Source organism: Triturus cristatus, chromosome 11, assembly GCF_964204655.1.
Source record: "Triturus cristatus chromosome 11, aTriCri1.1, whole genome shotgun sequence".
NCBI lineage: Eukaryota > Metazoa > Chordata > Amphibia > Caudata > Salamandridae > Triturus > Triturus cristatus.
Genome location: NC_140594.1, coordinates 699,594,735 through 699,612,516, shown reverse-complemented (window position 1 = coordinate 699,612,516; position 17,782 = coordinate 699,594,735). Strand labels below are relative to the sequence as shown.

Sequence of the window (17,782 nt, the reverse complement as noted above, 5' to 3'; positions counted from 1 at the left end):
ATAAAAACTAAAATGATGGAGATGCGAAGGTCATGAGAAACGAAAAATCAAACAGTAATGCTGATCAAGCCCACAGTTTTAGTCTCCGGGATGGATTGGTCCTGCTTCAGGTCGTTAATCATCCCAGGATTTCCCAAGAGTATCTTTATGTTTGATTGGGTGGTTTAAATATCTGCCTTCTTCTCGAGACATATGGTGGATAATGATGCCTTTTGTTACAGGGTTGGTTATGCATATTTTATACATACATTTCAAGTCTTAGGACCACTTGAAGGTGCGTCAAACCTTTCATTTAGTCATGCATAGCATTTCATCAGAGGCTCTCTGGTGACGCATTTTTTACTAATTTGGGCACAATAGTGATTAACTAGTGATTAGTGTCATTTGGAAGTGGAGTTTCCTTTTTCAGGTGATGTGGATATTTTCAGTTTCTCAGTGAGCCTTTTGGGGGTTGCAATAGTTGCCATTTTTAAGGATGCTTTAATGTCCGTTAATTGGTTTCCTCATGTGGCTCTTTGATTTTGGGGTAGTCCTTGACACGAGGATTGAGGCTTGGATGGTGTTGGTCAGTTTGTGTGGCCCGTCACTAGGAGGGAAAAGACTCAGAGCTCAGTCAGCGTGCATGTCAATTCACCAAATTGCCAGGGGTAGTAGCAATGACATCACAGGTCACATGACACCCAATTACATAAACAGGAAGTGAACTTGCATTATCTTAGATCGCAACGACATCACAGGAAATGACATCATCCAAGCTTTCACCTTGGTGACATTACGGAAAATGACACCTCATGTTCTTTGTCTCTGAAGTGCACTTTTTACTGTGCAAAGAGCAGCCCGCTGACAATTATAAACATTAAAGGGAGATCCCAGTGAATGGTGCAGTACGACAGATTTAAAAATCCCCACAGATGTCATCAAACAAAGGAACATTCTAAAATCCTATTGTTGACTTATGTTAGTGATTTAGGGCTGGGTAAGAAAGAGGCGATTTTTCTTTCAACTGTATTCAACCTTTACTGTAAATGGCAATAAGCTGTATGGGCTGCGCTGTCCGCTTTCAACCAGACCTTTGAAAAATTAGTAGGTAAAATGATGTATTACAGCATCTAATGGAGCTGCTGAAGACCCTCTTACCTCTGTCAGTTCTCACATTTATATTGCAGAAGTGTTTCTTTTTTTATTTTGAATGTATCCCACAAGTGAACGCTTTCAAAATTAAAAATGAAATGCACCTGCTAAGCGAAAGTGAAAAAGAGAGGCAAGGGTTGGAATGGAAGTAAAACAAGCCTCATGTAGAGGAGTCTTTTTAAAATCTGTGTTCCTGATGGGATCAGAGCAAGGGGTCGGAAGGATAGTGCCGGGGTTCATAAAGAGGAAGCAAGGGGTCACAGCTGTGACCTCTGGAGACCCCTAAATGACGTCCATGCCAGTCAGCTACAAGGCTAGTTTAAGCTTTTCTGTTGATCCAGAACTAATGGTCTAGGTGTGACATGTATCTCTCTCGAATTTGATTGAGTAAGCCTTGTCTGCACAGCCACTGATTTTAAGACTGGTTTAAAGGGCCCAATCATATGTGAACCCCTAAACACCCCTGGGTGATCTGCAGAGGTGTGTCTGCCCCTATATTTAATAATGTCTTTTGGAGTCTTGAGTCCCACTGTAAGTCTAATGATCCCACACTGTGAATCTATTAGGTCCCATTGGTCACAATAATACAACTATGACACCTGGAAGACTGATCGGACTTTGGGACTTTCAACCGCTGAACTTCCCTCTACTTCTGATTTATTTTCATCCCCTTAATGTCTCCTGGTGATTATCCACCAGCAGGTCTTGCCACATTAGACCCTGCCTGTTGTGCCCTTCTTTTATAAATGGGGAGCCTCTTCTTGTGATCTACTCTATGGAGCTCTGAATAGTTCAGGGATCTTCAGTGGGTCATTTTGCCCCAGTGTAATTCTCACCTCACTACCACATGTTGATTTGGATTGAAAAACTTTCTTTTAAAGACATTGTGATTGATCATGACTATGAGGTGGATGCACGTATGACAGCTTCCACTGAATACCCCATGCATCTGAGTTCCTTCAATGTTTGGCCTGACTGCACCCCTATCCTTTAATCTCCTTCTGCTGCTTCTGAATGGGACACATCAAGCAAGGAAGTGTACAAGAAGATGACGTGAGGCGTCTTTCTGGCTCGTGTAAATGGTGCAGTGCTGATCAACATCTGGAGGGAGGGGTAGAACTTGGCTTCAGTAATGACGTGGCTAGGGGACTGAAGTTTTCCTTTACCAGCCTCATCTCAAGGGTGTTTATCATCCTGTGGAGGACGAAGGGCTTTGGCTGAATGGACAGGGAACTCAAACAATTTGTCCGCTCTATTGTAGCTGGTTGATAGACCCTGGATCTACATCCTCCCAAAGCTATTTAGGAATCTGGCATTGCACCTGGATCGCTTTATTACTTAAGGCTTTATGTGTGAAATAGTCTGGGGTCTTTGGGTGGGTGATGAGACAATGGAGCACATATTTTCAGTTCTGATGATGCTTTTGGCTACTATGCTATCTCACATACTGATTGTGACAGGCAGTGGTGGATATATCCTTGTGCTTCCACTTAACATGCTAGCCATGTTCTATGCCAAGGTATCTCTGCGTGATCGTAGGTAGGGTCCAGTTCCAGCGAGCCATGTCATAACAGGCGACTTCTGGTTGATTTCCAATCAATGAGCAAGAGTAGTGTTGTGGGTGATAGTTTGAAGGCTCAACACATCTCTCAGAAACCCTTCAGAGACCATTAAGTCCCATGGATGCACTGGATATAACAGATAGACTTAGCCTGATGTAGTATTCGGCCTATGTATTCTGTAACTCCAAAGCAGAAAAATAGGGCACCAACTCAAAGTCACTAGAAACAAATCAGACCTTTTCAATGAAACAAGCAGAAACACATTTGGGCTTGACAAAGAGTACAGAGTCCAAACTGAATAAAGTTTCTAATCTAATCTGTTCTGGGCATCTGCACAGCCATCAACCTGTGTACCTCATTCTGAGAGCCTCAACATAAACCAATTAGACATAGTGATATGAAACCCCAGACTTTTCCAGCAACAGACAATCACATACACTCAAACACATCAGGTTGGCTCAAAATTCACAACAGAATATCAATCAGCCACAGACAAATATTTACATATCTCCATACAGATGGAGATTTATAGAACCTTGCACAGTCCCTTGTGCCTTTTCGCATGCCTCTAAAAGGCCCACAAGAAACCTTGCAAAATGTGAATTGCTTGGTTTTACCTATCCTGCTCATGCTGCCTAACCAGATTGTACTATACACGTATTAAGTGTTGGACACACAATAACATTGAATTTTCTCTTGCTTTGGTTTCAAGAGAATTGTGGTTTCCTGAATCATATCAGCTTGAGGGCCTTTTGTGGACTAGCACACAAAATGAATGATTCTAATTTTCAGTATTATAAAGTACTTTTTTATCAACATGAGACATGTAGCTGGGGCATTAAGATAGGGGAGGAGAAATTAACTTCTTGAGGCTCCATGATTCAGAATGCATCATTGAATAAGACTTCTGTAGTCAGCGTAGGCTGGGAACAAATGGCTGTTCCTCATTATATTGTAGGTGATAATGATTTACAATGTGACAAGTTGTGTCATACACATAGATTGCATTTATTATTGCAGCCATGTTAAATATCACCATGATGTTCCATCTCATCCACAGTGGATGTAGTAGACTCTGAACCTCTGAGATTGTTCTGTAATTTAAGATATTGGCTTTCACATTAGCTGTAGTTTCAGGGAGAAATTCTTAGGATGCTAAGCAAAAGGTTTAACAATATAAACCTACATCGGTCTAGAAAGAGAAATAACAATCATCTAGAACTCAAACAAACGAGCGAGCAGGCGTGGAAGACAATTTTTGAATCACTGATTCAAAGTTAGTCTCTCTCATGTTGTGACCCTTAGGAGCACAAACTGCTTCTAGACATAAGTTGGATCCTAGCAATCCAAAAACGTTAGAAAACCACTCCTGAAATGTGGCCAACCACCATTACTATTGGACTTTGCATTTCTTCTCTGGTGCCATAATCCTTGTATTGGTCATATTATGATACGCCGCTCCCATTAGATGCCCCTGTTTATGTCATGCACCTTGTTTCCTGTTGGCTTAAGTGTTATCTAAGGTTGGCGAGTAAAGAGGTGGGCAAACCAAGAGCGAAACCGAAAAATCCACACATGTCAGCAGCTCTCGGTTGATGACATAGTAATACACCATCATGAGACTGAGAGGATATGCACGCTTGTGATAGGCCAGTAGGGGACAAAAGGGATCTGGCGAAACTAAGCAACCAGAAAAAAATCCCAGCTGAGGCCGAAACTGTATTATCTTATGAAAACAGAGTGAATAAACAGAGCCGCGGAAAGGAGAACTGGTGATAAGCATAGTTGCCCTTCCAGAGGTAAAGCCAAGGTGGCCATTTGCATTCTCCAGACTCCAGTTTCTGACTTGTGCTTGCTGCTCGCAAAGAACAGACATGTCAGTGACCATGTGCCAGACCCTGGGCTTCGTGGTGTCCAGCATTGGGTTTGCTGGTATTATCGCCGCCACAGGAATCGACATGTGGAGCACCCAAGACCTCTATGATAATCCAGTGACATCCACCTTCCTGTACCAGGGGCTGTGGAGGAGCTGCGTGAGGCAGACTTCAGGATTCACCGAGTGCCGGCCATACTTCACCATCCTGGGGCTTCCAGGTAGGAGCTTGGCATCAATAACATGCAGGGTTCTAAGGTGTCAGCAGCATGCAAGATAAATTAGGTTTATGAGGACCTACTGTGACGTGGACATTGACCACCGACAAATGAAAATCAATGTGATTTAAAAAGCTTAGTATGGGGTATTAAAATAATAGCAGATGGAGTATTTGCTTTTGGAAGCAAGCTGCTATTAACAAAGAGCAATTTTTTGAGAAGAGAAAATTAAGGGTGGTAAAAATATATTTTAGTATTTTGCAATTGCAAAGTTGGAAAAGCCAATGTATACCTGCTGTGGTTACGTTCACTTTGTAGTCTTGGGGAACTGGAATGGTAGATTCTGGCAGCTGTCTATGCATAGGGTGCTCTGTGGTATTTTGGCATATCATTTTAACCATGAAGTATGTCCTGGTAGTCAGCCCTTATGGCAGGATTACTGATTGTATTGCTCATGGTGACCACAGTAAAGCCATAATACACCTTCAACGAGCCTAACAACATTAGCTATTTTTCAATGCATCCAAAGGGGCAAAAGGGACCAGCCTTGCTTGCTCTCCCCCCCTGCCAATGTTCTTCTCTCTCTGTAAATATATAATCGTCTTCCTTCTTTTCATGTGCCCTTAAACCTAAAACTCCCTCTATTTGAATGCCCCTCTCTGCCTTTTTTATCCCCCTCGCATCTATTTTCTCCTGTATGATTTATGCTCGTTCTTCATCTTTTGCTATTCTTTATATCCCCTCACTCGCCTCTAAATGAGGACAAATCTGCATCCGTGTTCTAATTTTGTCACTCTCACTCGCAACCTCCCTCTGTTTTTCTTCTCATTTTATCCCTCTTCTTTTTCATTCCTGTCTTTCTTCTCCTTTTCTTTTCTCTCCCTCTCCGTCTCTCCTTTTTCAACACATGTGTTCATATAACCATGTAGCTGTCTTTATATTTATTAACATTCTATCTTTGATGATTCTCTTTCCTAGTGTCGCGTAATCATTTTCTACCTCACTTTCCACCATCTTGTTTCCTCTCCCCCTCCTCCTCCCTGACACCTGTCCACTATTGATCTCTCTCTCTCTCTCTCTCTCTCTCTCTCTCTCTCTATTAAGAGTAACCTGTTATAAGTAAAAGATTTTAGCCGCATCAAAAATATTGCTTATCTGTAATGCCCACCCACATAGCTATTGTTTATCCTCTTGAAGTTCTTATTTGGAAGTTTACCAAGGCATTACAAAATACGTTTTTGTTTATTCGTTTTATATAGCACAGAGCAAACACAGTGGTAAACAAATTACGGATGGTGGGAGAGATCTATATAGAAAAAAAGAAGTACAAATAGAGTAATGAGAATATTGCAAAATACAATGAAGGTTGTCAGCTTGGGTATTGCATGTTATGCGGACATAAAGTTGACTGCATATAAAATTGGCTTAAAGCATGAAAGGGAATCAGGAGGGTCAGAGAATAATCAAAACTGTGAATAAACATGAGGATCTCACCCTTAATTTACAGGATTTCAGACTTTCCAGAGTGGATTGAACTTGACACTTTTTTGATTACCTAAGGGTGGCAAATGGCATTGGAACAACAGCCATTTTAATTCATGTTTTCAAGAAATCGTAAGAAGCGGTTCTCCTGATAGGAAGTGGGGTGGAGTTCCTGGTTGTGCGGGTAATCCCTGAGAAAGATTGCTTCAGTTAGTGGCTTGTAAGAAGACAGATGTGTCTGCTTCCAAGATGGCGCTGGCCACCAGTGATGGCCTGTTTCTGAGCAGGATAGTTTTGGGGTTCCAGAGTGGATTGCCTTATGGGTAATGTAGGCTCTCTCGTGGATACTTTTCTTCTCCTGTGAGGCTGTTGTGTGAGCAGATAGCGGTAGGTCAGTGATCCATATGAGTTAGAGTTTCCATAGCCAAGGCTCAGTAGCACAAGTGAATAAACCACTTGTCTAAAATCCTTTTCTTGAGGATATGACAGCTTTTAGGAGCCTGAGCGGATGCTATTCTTCTTTACCCAAGGAGCTGAAATGTACTTGTAGACAGAAACTCATAGAGGTTTACATAGAAAGGATGTAATGGTAACTTATCTTTAGAGCTACAAATTGGTAAATCTGCAAGACTAAGCACAATACAAAAAAAAAAAATCTTATTATCAGTTGTTTTTTTATCTTTTACCTCATGTGTTTCCAAGGCGGGCCTAGTATTTTACCCAGTTTTCTGCTCTGTGGATCAGATAAACTTGAAGTAGGTTATTCAATGGACCAGTAACCAACCCAACAACTTGAGAAATAGGGTGAGGTATAAGGCCATATATATTTATGTGATCAATTTAGGCAGTTTTAATGTTTCACCATTTACTTTCAATTTATGGTTTTAATTGGAATTTCTAAGTATGAGGGGTCGCCACTGATCCTCCTTAGGCAAGTCTTAAAGAGTGGCTTTGTTAGACCTATTTAAGACCAAAACCCATAGATTGAGTCCCCGTGAGTCCACATCTGCATTTACCACTCTTTTTCCAGAGACTACATTATACCAAGAGATTGGCTTGTGGCCAAGTATTGGAGGCCATACCTTCCATTTCATGTGAAATTAGGGATGTATTCCTTGCTTTAAGGGCATGGTGCAATTAGGTCTCTTTTCCTATTGATTTCAGTACTACACCTTTGGGAGTCTAATGTTTACTTTAAGACACATTTGAGGTGCACTCTTGAGGACCCCAAGCTTCCAAGATCCTGAATCCCTCTTGGTGGTAAGACCCCGGTATGGAAACCACAACCCACACACATAGAGCCTTCTTCCTCGAAAGGATCCCTCACTGGCATCCAAACGATGCAAATTACCTGGTACCCCACATTCAGTTGCTGAAACACTTCTAACAGTTTCTCCAGCACTTTTGAACACAACCCTTCACCTGAGCCGTCCACCTTAGCTAAGAGCAGATAGTGGGCAGGCGGGTCCAGGAACTGCTGTTTGCTTTCTTAAACTGGTGGGGACAACACCGAATGGGCTGGGTTCAACTCTGATAAGCCTTATCACCTCTGCATTATTTCACGATGAATAGTCAAAGGGCCCAACCTGGCCATGATTAAGAGAATAAATGGTAGCCTGAGCTGAAAGAGATAAGGTGGGATTGGCCTCTTTCAGACTCAAGAAGTTGGTCGCGGCTAACTGATAAGCGTGTGTGGACTTCCCAAGCCTGACTCACTGCCTTTTGCATTCTTGCATTCAGACACTCAGTTCTTGCCAGTTGTGTTCTTATAAATGGTTTGATATTTTTCATGTGTGCAGTAGCGCTGTGGTGTCCATTTCCTACCAAGATACGACAGAGGGGCTCGCTTTATTGTGTAATTTGCTCTGGCGCAATTATGTGAAATTCAGCAAAAAATAACGTGAAATATTTTGAAATTACCTCAAATGCAAATCCGCATTTACCGCAACAATTTAGTGCAAAATTCATCATTGTATCCATTTTGAATGAGAGGACGCACTCTGTGCTAAAAAAAGCACCAAAACTCCAGGTGTCAGAAACAATAGCCACTCTCTGGTTGTAAGCACTGCTCCACCTTATGCGGCAAGATAGCATAATTTTGTGAATTTCTCGTAACAAGCATATTGATAAATTAGCACAATTACATGTAATTAGGCTAGAGTAACCTAATAGTTATTTGCACTCTTCCCTTGCAGGGGTTCACGACATGATTTTAACTAAGTAGCATCTGGTGAAAATCATGCAGGCAAATGGAGCAAATTTTGGCGCATATCTACAGGGGGATAGCGCCACCGGAACGTCACTTTTACGATGATCCGGTGGCGCAGTGCCCTGCGCCATATTTACAAAGCGGCGGTAAGTCCTTTTGCATGGCTTAAGGCCAATTTGTAAATATTGTTCCGTTTCATGCAGAAATCTGCATGAAAGGGACGTGCAATGGGTGTTGCCATAGGCGTTCCTCCACAACACCCATTGCTTTTTTTCGCTGCCCTAGATTTACAAGGATCTGTAAATCTGAGGCAGGGCCAAGAACTAAAACCACTGAAAAACAGGCGTAAGAGAAATATTATTTTTTTGCCTTATTTTTAGGTCGAGCCTACAGCAGCGCATGCGCTGTTGCTCGACTTTTAGTAAGTGGGTTTTAAAAGTGCTTCCCAACGGCTTTTGCCGGACTAATGCTTGCGTTCATGCGAGCGTGAACGTGCCCAGCTGCCAGCTTTCTGATTACTTTCACTTTGGGCGCTGCTGCGCGCGCACCACTCGCATGTTTGCCAGCGCGCGCGCGTGCACACAACTCCCTCCGCCTCTCTCTCCCACTTTGCATTCCCCGCGACCAATGCTTGTTAAATATTGTGAAAGGCGCCCCGTCAAGCGGAGAGGCGCGTTGAAGTCTCGGTGCAAGCAGTAGCACAGTCAGGTCTTTCAGCGTTTTCTTTCATGTCGTATCACACAAGCCGATTTCTACTGCGTGTGTCAAAGAGACAGCTTCAAAAGGCAGTCGCGCTCAGCAGCACGTTCATCATGGTGTTCATGTGATCTGCATTCATGTCACCAGTAGGTGGCAGTCTTTGGACGGTTTCTGTGCCGCTGGGTAATTCAGCAACGAGAAAGGTTAAACGAGGTTCTGTTTGGTAAAAAAGGAAATGGCTGCAGTTCCATGTCAAGATCTACTGCTTACTCTACAGGGCTGAGTTTTTGTCACTGTTCCAAAATAATTTCAACTATGTGTGCTATAAAATGGCGGGTTTTAGAAAGACAGATAGAGTGATGTTTATGGTGGGAGCTTTAAAATGCATACAATAGTATGAGCAAACCTTCCTGCCACCCCTTTCTTGTAGCAACACACGCCTCTTCCCATGGATTTGTTTTCTAATCTGCACGTCTTATTTTTCACAATCCACAAACTAAAACTCCAAGCCAAACGTCAGTGAGCTACAGAACGATTAACAGGTCTGCCTCGCTCTGCCTCACAGCGGTGCCTCACACCGGACAACTAAACAAACAAGCATTGGCATAGCCAATAGGTCTCGCTTTTGGGACCTTATAAGTATTTAGTTATGCAGCACAATTTCCTTGGTGCAACAACACTAACTGTTGCATGGCTAAACACTTATAAGGTCCCAAAGGCGAGACCTATTGGCATGCCAATGCTTGTTGCTCTTTCTATGTGTGCTGCAGAACATTCTGCAGCACACATAGAAGGAGACAATCGCCTTTAATGATTGTTTATGTGCAGGAAGGTGTCCCTTCCTGCGCATAAACGGCCAGGTTTTTGGAGAATCCATTTATCGGCTGTTCCCGGCTTGTTGCATTCGGGTGTTAGTTGGCTGCGGCCTGTGGGTTTGTTGGGCAGGCTTCCTGCTGCGCAGACCGTTTATATCGGAGAAAATTTGGAATGCTCTCTCTATCTCATTCTCTCGTATTCCTTCATTTGCTCTTGCATACAGTCTGGATGTACGTTTCTGATTGTGTGTGCTCACCAGTCTCGTGGAAACTGACCAGATCCTTGTTTCCCTTGACTTATTTGATGTAATATACTATGTTCGACATTATTTGATACGCTTAAACCTACAACTTTGAATACAAAAGACAACTGTTTATGTCTAGCCTTGAGAAAGGCCTGGTCCAACTGACCGCTCAGGGGCGAAACACGTGTCGGCTGTGGCTGTTGTATGTCTAAATATAACTAACCATTGAACGATGAAACATAATTATCCTTGTAAATCTCTGGAATATCATGACCATCTACAAAACAGGGTACAGAATTGAAGAATAAAAACAAAAAACAAAAAAGTTTCTTTGGGTGTTTTGAATTTCTACAAACTGGAAATCTACTAAGGAGGAGCATGCACTCACTTGTTCTTACAACTTTCCATAATTAGGAGGTCCGCAAGGTCCAGCACCTCGAGTTAACCTCCTCCCACCATAATTTGGCAACACTATCTAGGAAAAGAATCTCTGGACCTTCTTTTTCGCTGAGCGTTTCCTACATAAACAGTCATCCCTGCAACACACACACCCTTGCACCATGTTGCAATGCTGCAAGGATGTCTGTGTTGGCGCTAGGCGGCTTTTATTAGTGCTGATGCAAGGGTAAGCACAGTGGTGCGTGTATTCTTGTGAACATGATGCTCCCAGAACACTGTCACGCTCTTCCGCCATTTTGTATTTTTCCCATCGCTTGCTGCATCCTAACTCCTGTTGGAGTATGGCAGCACAATGTTAGGAGAGGGAGGGTGGGGAGGATTAACTAGTAGGAGTGGGCAACCTCAAAGGGGAGGAGGCTTTGTTATAAATGTACTAGATTCAACAAGGTCAAGCAACCTCATAAGAGCCTGAGAAGTTACGAATGGTTAAAAAAAAGGCTCGACTCACCGAAGAATAACAATAATAGCCAGCATGGGGCTTTGGTTAGATTTATTCAGAATACTCAAATTCTTCAGTTCAATGGCCTTCCAAAAGGACTTCGTTCAGGAGGCAGGCGTAAGATTAGAAAACTACAATGCCGGGTATTGCCTGGACTCTCACAATTTTGCAGAAAATATTGTTAGAAGGGCTTGATGGAAATTTTACAAAGTGAAACATTAGTAGGCCAGGAGAACAAAACCATGCTTGATTGGAGAGAACACATGAATAAACCAGTCTTGGAAGCAATGAGAGAGAAGCTGAGGGTAATGCTGAAAATATAAATAAAGCTAGGATGCCATAAACGGGGTTCTAAGGTGTGGCAGCATAAAGGGGGTATAGTAGTCATGAGGGTCGGAGTCATGAGAGCTTATCTGACAGCCATTTTATGTTTTTTTTAAATTTTTATCTTTTGCCCAACAAATTGACAACAAGGGTAATGTAACAGGTGATATATTCTAGCTTAGTCAATTGGTCGTAAGCCGACAGTATTTTAAAATATATTTTGGCTTACGGCAATTGCTGCCGAGATCATTTTGTACCCAGCAACTTTCAGGATATACAACAGTAAGATAAGTCTGTGGTTATTGCACTTGCTGTAAAAATCATCTTGCAGTCTAGTCTCAGGTTTGACTCATCATAAACCATCATAGAGGTATAATGTGCCTGACGCAAAGCGCAATGTGTAACATGCTGGTCACAAATTTGTATTTTACCCAGAGAACTCAGTGGAGCAGTACTTTTGCTGCACAGATCCTTGTGTAACCAGCAAGTTAAAAGTGATGTTCCTTGCAATATTGTTTAATGAGATGTGAACCGACATAGAGGTGTCGCATGCACATTGCAAGGCATGTGTGGACAACCTTACTGTCTTTTTTCAATCTTCATTTTTTTCTAAGATTGCTGAAAAGGTTCATTTGGGCATCAATAGAGGTTCATTGGTTCTATATAAATGGTCATCGGTGTAACTACTCCTATAGACAGGTACATCTGTCTTTCTTCCAGATGCTCCTCTTAAGCACTTGTGAAGCAACAAGCTGAGGACCTTTGTTTCCTCGATGGCATTGGCATCAAGGTGTTAGTATCCAGATAGACCCCAGCCAGGACGTGACTCAAACAAGAGGAGTGCTGATGGCACTTTCAGTAAGTCATTTGTGTTGAGTCCAGCTGGGACTGAAAGTAAGAGACCTCTCTTATACCTTGCAGGTTGTTACTCTCAAAACAAAGCAGGAAATGTGCAGATGCCGATGAAATGTCGCTAGTGTCGGTAATTGCACCAGGATAAAGTCAGAACAATTCACTGAGGCTGCCCCAAATCTTGCTCAATATTAGCTGCCGCATACAGGATCCAGGTTGATCCCACTCACTTCCATTGCAAGCCAAGTGAAATACATTCAGAGGACACAAATGAACACCTTTCACAAACATGTGTATCCTAATGTATTTTGGTGCCATGTGTGTTGCTGAGTTGACATTGGCTCGGATATACAGAGACAGCAGTTGAGTACTTCAGCCAGACACTTTCAGATTAGATGACTGCATGGTGGGGTTTTGCTCTTCATGTCAAAGACCATTCAAGTCAGGCAAATGATTTAAGTAATGCTAACAACCCACTTAAAAATGCTAGGATCAACATATCAAAGCCCAAACAGCCAACTAGAAAATGTTTCAGATCTTGACTTCTGGTTAGACAGCAGGAGAATGGAGCCATTTTGCTGCACACTGATGGTAGTGGCATACTTATGTACCAGCTTAGCACGGACATGAAGAGGACCCTGGTAGCATGTGCTCTGGATCATAGATCGCACAGCACAGAATTCAGAATTCAGAATTAGCATTATACTGAGGGCCGCAGAACGGAGAGTTTTGCAGCAAGACATTATGAAAATTGGCTGTTGGAGTGAAACCATTAAAAAAGGTATGGTATAGCAGAGCCAACCAAAATTCATACCTCCTTAAAACGTCACCTCCAGTAACACTCGTTGAAATTCAGGGGTCCCTCTAAAACTACCTTCCATTCTTTTTTTCCCCTCCCCGAAATTTTTACAAGTGGCAGATTTGTACCTCTAGTTAGTGTGGAAGCGGGCTTTCCTTCCACATGTTGTAGTCCCTTTGTAGCGAAAATATTTAGACATATAAACAGAAACAGTGGTTACTCCATGAAGAAGAGCGATGCGCACTAGATGAATTTGCAAGCGAGAAAGCTCTCAGGGTATGGTTCTCATTTTCCTCATTTGCTTGGCTGAGCCTCAACCCAGTGATCTGCAGTGGCCTTGATCAACAGTGGGCTTCCCATCTGCGGCAGATCTAATGGTCACCTGGTGGCACAGACTTTACTGTCGGCGTGGCAATAGCTGGCATCTAGTTAGAAGCACTGTTATGGCCGTGCAGCCTCAGTTCTTGTCTCTTGAACATTTTCGAACAATCAGGATTGACTTTTCTTTAAATTGACAAACAAGCCCTCACTCAAACTGCGGCAGTAGTGTTGAATTGTTGTTGTGTCGCTGTGTAGCAGGTTATGTTGTGGGATTACTGTCTGGTCTGTCAAGCATAAAGCTTTCAGTGAACTAGCCTGCAGCCTGGCCTTAAAGCATACAGCGAAAGAGTTAAATAATACGACAAGATTGGGACAATGCGGACTGGAAATCGGTTTTTGAACTATATGGTATATTTATTTGTTTATCAATTTATCAGTGTGAACCTGTTTTACCGGTCTCGGAACTGCTTACACTCGACCCAGAGGAAATGTCACACTAAGGGGCATATTATCAAGGGGCCGCGATAAAATTATCGCCACTTTAGCGTCCATTTTCGGGCGAAAAGCAGCGATAATTTTATCGCATTATCATCAAGGTCACGCTAGCGCGTGATTCCTTGACTTAGCGCCCGTGATATTATCAACGTGGGGTAGCGATATTTGAAATCGTGTTAAGTATGCCTTAACGCATGAATTTAACGTCTGTTAAATTCCTGACTAAGGCATACCTAACATGGGGGGTGGATTGTGTGGCTGGGACCACAGGCCCTATCATCAAGGATATCGCTATTTTCCATGGAACATCGCTGGAAAACCAGTGATGTTCCATGGAAAACACCGCTATTGCTGGAATAATTATCGCCATTGCGCTATGCGTTGTTAATACAGCGCTAGCATGGCGATAATTTCCAGCGATAATTATCGCTGCCGCTTGATAATATGCCCCTAAATAATTAAAGACCTAAAATCGAGGCTTCTAGCGGTAAAAAGCAGATATCCGGTTGTTCCTTCATAAAGATGCACTAGAAATAACATAACCTTTCTTCTAAGTGACAGCAGCATGGGGAAGAGTCTGACAGACTCTGGGAATGAGTTCAAACACTTAGGGGCTTATGAGGAAAGTACAAGCAATGTTTGACTACATCACACTGCCCCGAGTATACCTTCCGGGGTAGCAGACTGTGCTATGGGCTATTCAAAGCAGACTGGGTAAAGAGCATAGAGAGGAGCTGTTCTTCATACGGGTGCACTGCAGCAGCACTATCAAAAGAACACTGGGGCAGATTTTCAAAACTGTCACCCAACGCAGCGCGGCAGGAAAAAAATGCTGTGCTGCGTTGCGTGACAGGAAGGGAGCAGGAGAGTGCATATTCACAGAGCCATGGCTCTCTCCTCCCTCACCCTAGCGCAGGTGCTGATTTCAGCTGCCTTGTGCCAAGCACGCACCTCTGCTCCATCGTGTTAGGGTGTGTGCCTGAGTCTACCGTCGGTTTTGTACAGGAAGGGTACCCTTCTTGTACAAAATACTATGCCTAGACAAATTTAAACACTTTTCCTGCTTTGTATATGTGCTCCACGGGGCAGAGCGCAGGCAAAGTTGGAAAAGAAAGGAGAAATAAAAACATTTCTCCTATTAACGCCTCCTTTGAAATGGCGTTAACTTTTGGTGCTAAACCCTGTCTACTATTGTTTGTAGCTAGGGTTTTGCTTAATGGGTGGTTGCATGGAAATGCCCATGTACCACCTATGGAACACCCCCTTGCTTGGCATTACTTTTAGGGCTCCATCAAGGGCAAAACAAGTTTTGCGCTGGAAAGTAAATTGGGAAAAAAACATTTTGTGCTGGTTAGCGTCCTTTTTGTGACGCAAAATGCTTGTAAATCTACCCCTCAGGGCCTTGTTTACAAGCACGTTGTACCGCTGGTGCGTCACTTTTAATATGGGAAAAAAAGTCAAGTACCGGCAGCGCAAGGGGCTTGTAAAAAAGCCCCTAAAAGCCGTACACTGGCGTTAGTCAGGAAAAGTAAACTTTGTCATAAAGTGATAGAACTTTTTTTTTGTTGCAGTTTTATAGAGCGCAAACTTGGTCAAGTGCATTGGGGCGCTTTACAAGAGCACCAGAGTACATGACACTTTTTTTGTCAGTTGTGACTCCTGATCTGTGTATCAGAAAAAGTGTCCTATACTGAAGTACCTTTGTGCAGTGAAATGAGTGCATAAGCCTAGACTTAACACCACCTCTCTCTGAGCCCTTCAATAACAGAGGGAGGGGTTTCAGCCATTTTCTGAGCCCGGCTAGGACTGGACGGCACAACGAGGTGCCAGGCTTACCACATAAATCACACGGCTGTGCTCTGAGCCATACATCATCTGAAGCTATAAGCAATCTGCAGGAGAAGCCGGTCAGCGGTGATTCATGAAGGCGAATGGCAGTAAGGTGACCTTGGGAAGTTCTTGGTTACTTTCGCAACTGTTGGGCCGGGGCTTAGTCGGTGACACAGTCAGGTGTATATACGTAAAGTTAATGCTACATGGATAGCCACAAACACAACTAGACTATTCCCATCGCGTACGTGCTAGTCCGTCATCATTGTCTCCGGTAAAGAATGACGATTCGAGGATTAGTAAATAAAAGTATTAATATTTCTGATAATGTTTTTGTCCACGTTTGTAAATGGTATTTAGTTTTTTTTTCAAATGAGTAAATACATTTCTGAATATTATAAACGGATGAATAATCAGGTGCAAATGAGTATAAAAGTCACTCCCTTGCGAGTAGTCTTTTTGTTGTGAATTACCCATATACGTTGGAAGAAATTTGAGTTTCCCTTTTTTGCTAATGGTATGTATAGTAAAGCAAACATTTAGAGGTCGTAAAAATAAACTCTTTTACATGGTTAATCTCCCTGCCACCATCTCCTGTCAGCTGCAAGACAGGGGCCAAAATCAGATTTCCAGGGTTTTTAAAATAAGCAAAATTATACTGGAGGATAATGACACCTGTCATTTAAAGAGCTTTAAAACTGCAGAAACGATATAAACAATATTTACCATTGCAAAAGAGATGGAAGGGGCAGTGTGAGTAAAAATGAAAAACAGGGAGAGGGAGTGAGAGCGATGGATGTATGGGTGGATGAATGGATGAATGAATGGACGGATGGATGGATGGACGGACGGATGGATGGATGGATGGATGGATGAATGAATGAATGGATGGATGGACGGACGACGGATGGATGGACGGATGGATGGATGGATGGATGGATGGACGGACGGATGGATGGATGGATGGATGGATGGATGGACGCACGGACAGACCATGAATGCAAGTCAGGGGTAAATAAATAATAAAAGCAGTGCACCAGCAACATAGTGAAACGTGAATCTAAGGAGACTAATTGAGAAAAAATAGTGAGGAGGATTGGGGGATGAAGATGGGCAGAAAGAGAGAATAAGAGAACCATGTAAAGATTCCCTTCTGATGTCCTCAGAGAAGAGCCTTTTGAATTTTGGTCACAAACGATTTGACTAAATAGTTTGAGACTTCTGCTGTAGATTCACACAGCTTGGACAACATGAGCACTGGTGCACTCATAGTTTTATTTATCTTCCTGTTATAAAATTCAACCTTTCTTATCTACAGATTCTAAACATTGTGTGACACTATATCGAGGTCGATAATATTGACTGACAATAATAGTGCATCCATTACATTGCCAAAGTAGGTATATAATGTTTATTCTTACCACCACGTATATTTACCTAGACTTACCTTGCGATTTAGTAGCTAGGTTGATGTAGTTGATGCAATATTTTTGTAAATGGATATAACTGTGTTATACCGCTATGTTGCATCCTCTATTAGAGCATGCCTATTGTTTTCTATGTTCAGACCGTGGAGCCCCTATGATAAAGCTCTGTCCGAGAGGTAAAGTACCAGGCTGATCAAGTCCTCAGCTGATCTTCGGGCCTTGATCGGTCATACTTCTGTCTGTGGGATGCATCAAGATCTACCTTAATCAAATATCTCAGCATGTAACATTGGTTAAGTCCATTGGATCCTTCATAATGATATTTTCCTGACTAATTTCAGTTTGTGAAAGTCTGCCAAAGGTTCTCCCTCCTCTCTTCTGACAAGTAGAAGATGAGACGGTCTTTAAACACAAGGTTATATCTTTGCGATTAGCAGTGTACAGTGGTAAATCCTCTTTCTGATATTTCGTTCCTCTCCATCTCTAGGCCTGGGCATGTTTCACTCCTAGGGCCTCCATTGGTGTTGCTATGGGTGTTCTGACACAAAACCCATTAAATCTGAAGCATTCGAAGGTTTATGAGAAATCGCAAACCTGAAAAT

General features: G+C 42.6%; 1 protein-coding gene across 2 annotated transcripts in view; it reads left to right on the top strand.

The window, feature by feature from the left end:
* CLDN18 (claudin 18) overlaps positions 1–17,782 on the top strand; it is a 92,351-nt gene that overhangs the window by 24,352 nt on the left and 50,217 nt on the right. Inside the window, exon 1 of one of the 2 annotated variants that reach the window (XM_085634321.1) lies at positions 4,461–4,787. The exons of the other annotated variant lie outside the window; for it this stretch is intronic. Coding sequence (XP_085490447.1) covers positions 4,568–4,787 — 220 coding nt within the window. The 5' untranslated portion in view covers positions 4,461–4,567. Of the gene's footprint in view, positions 1–4,460; positions 4,788–17,782 lie in introns of those variants that run through there. 2 annotated transcript variants of the gene reach the window in all.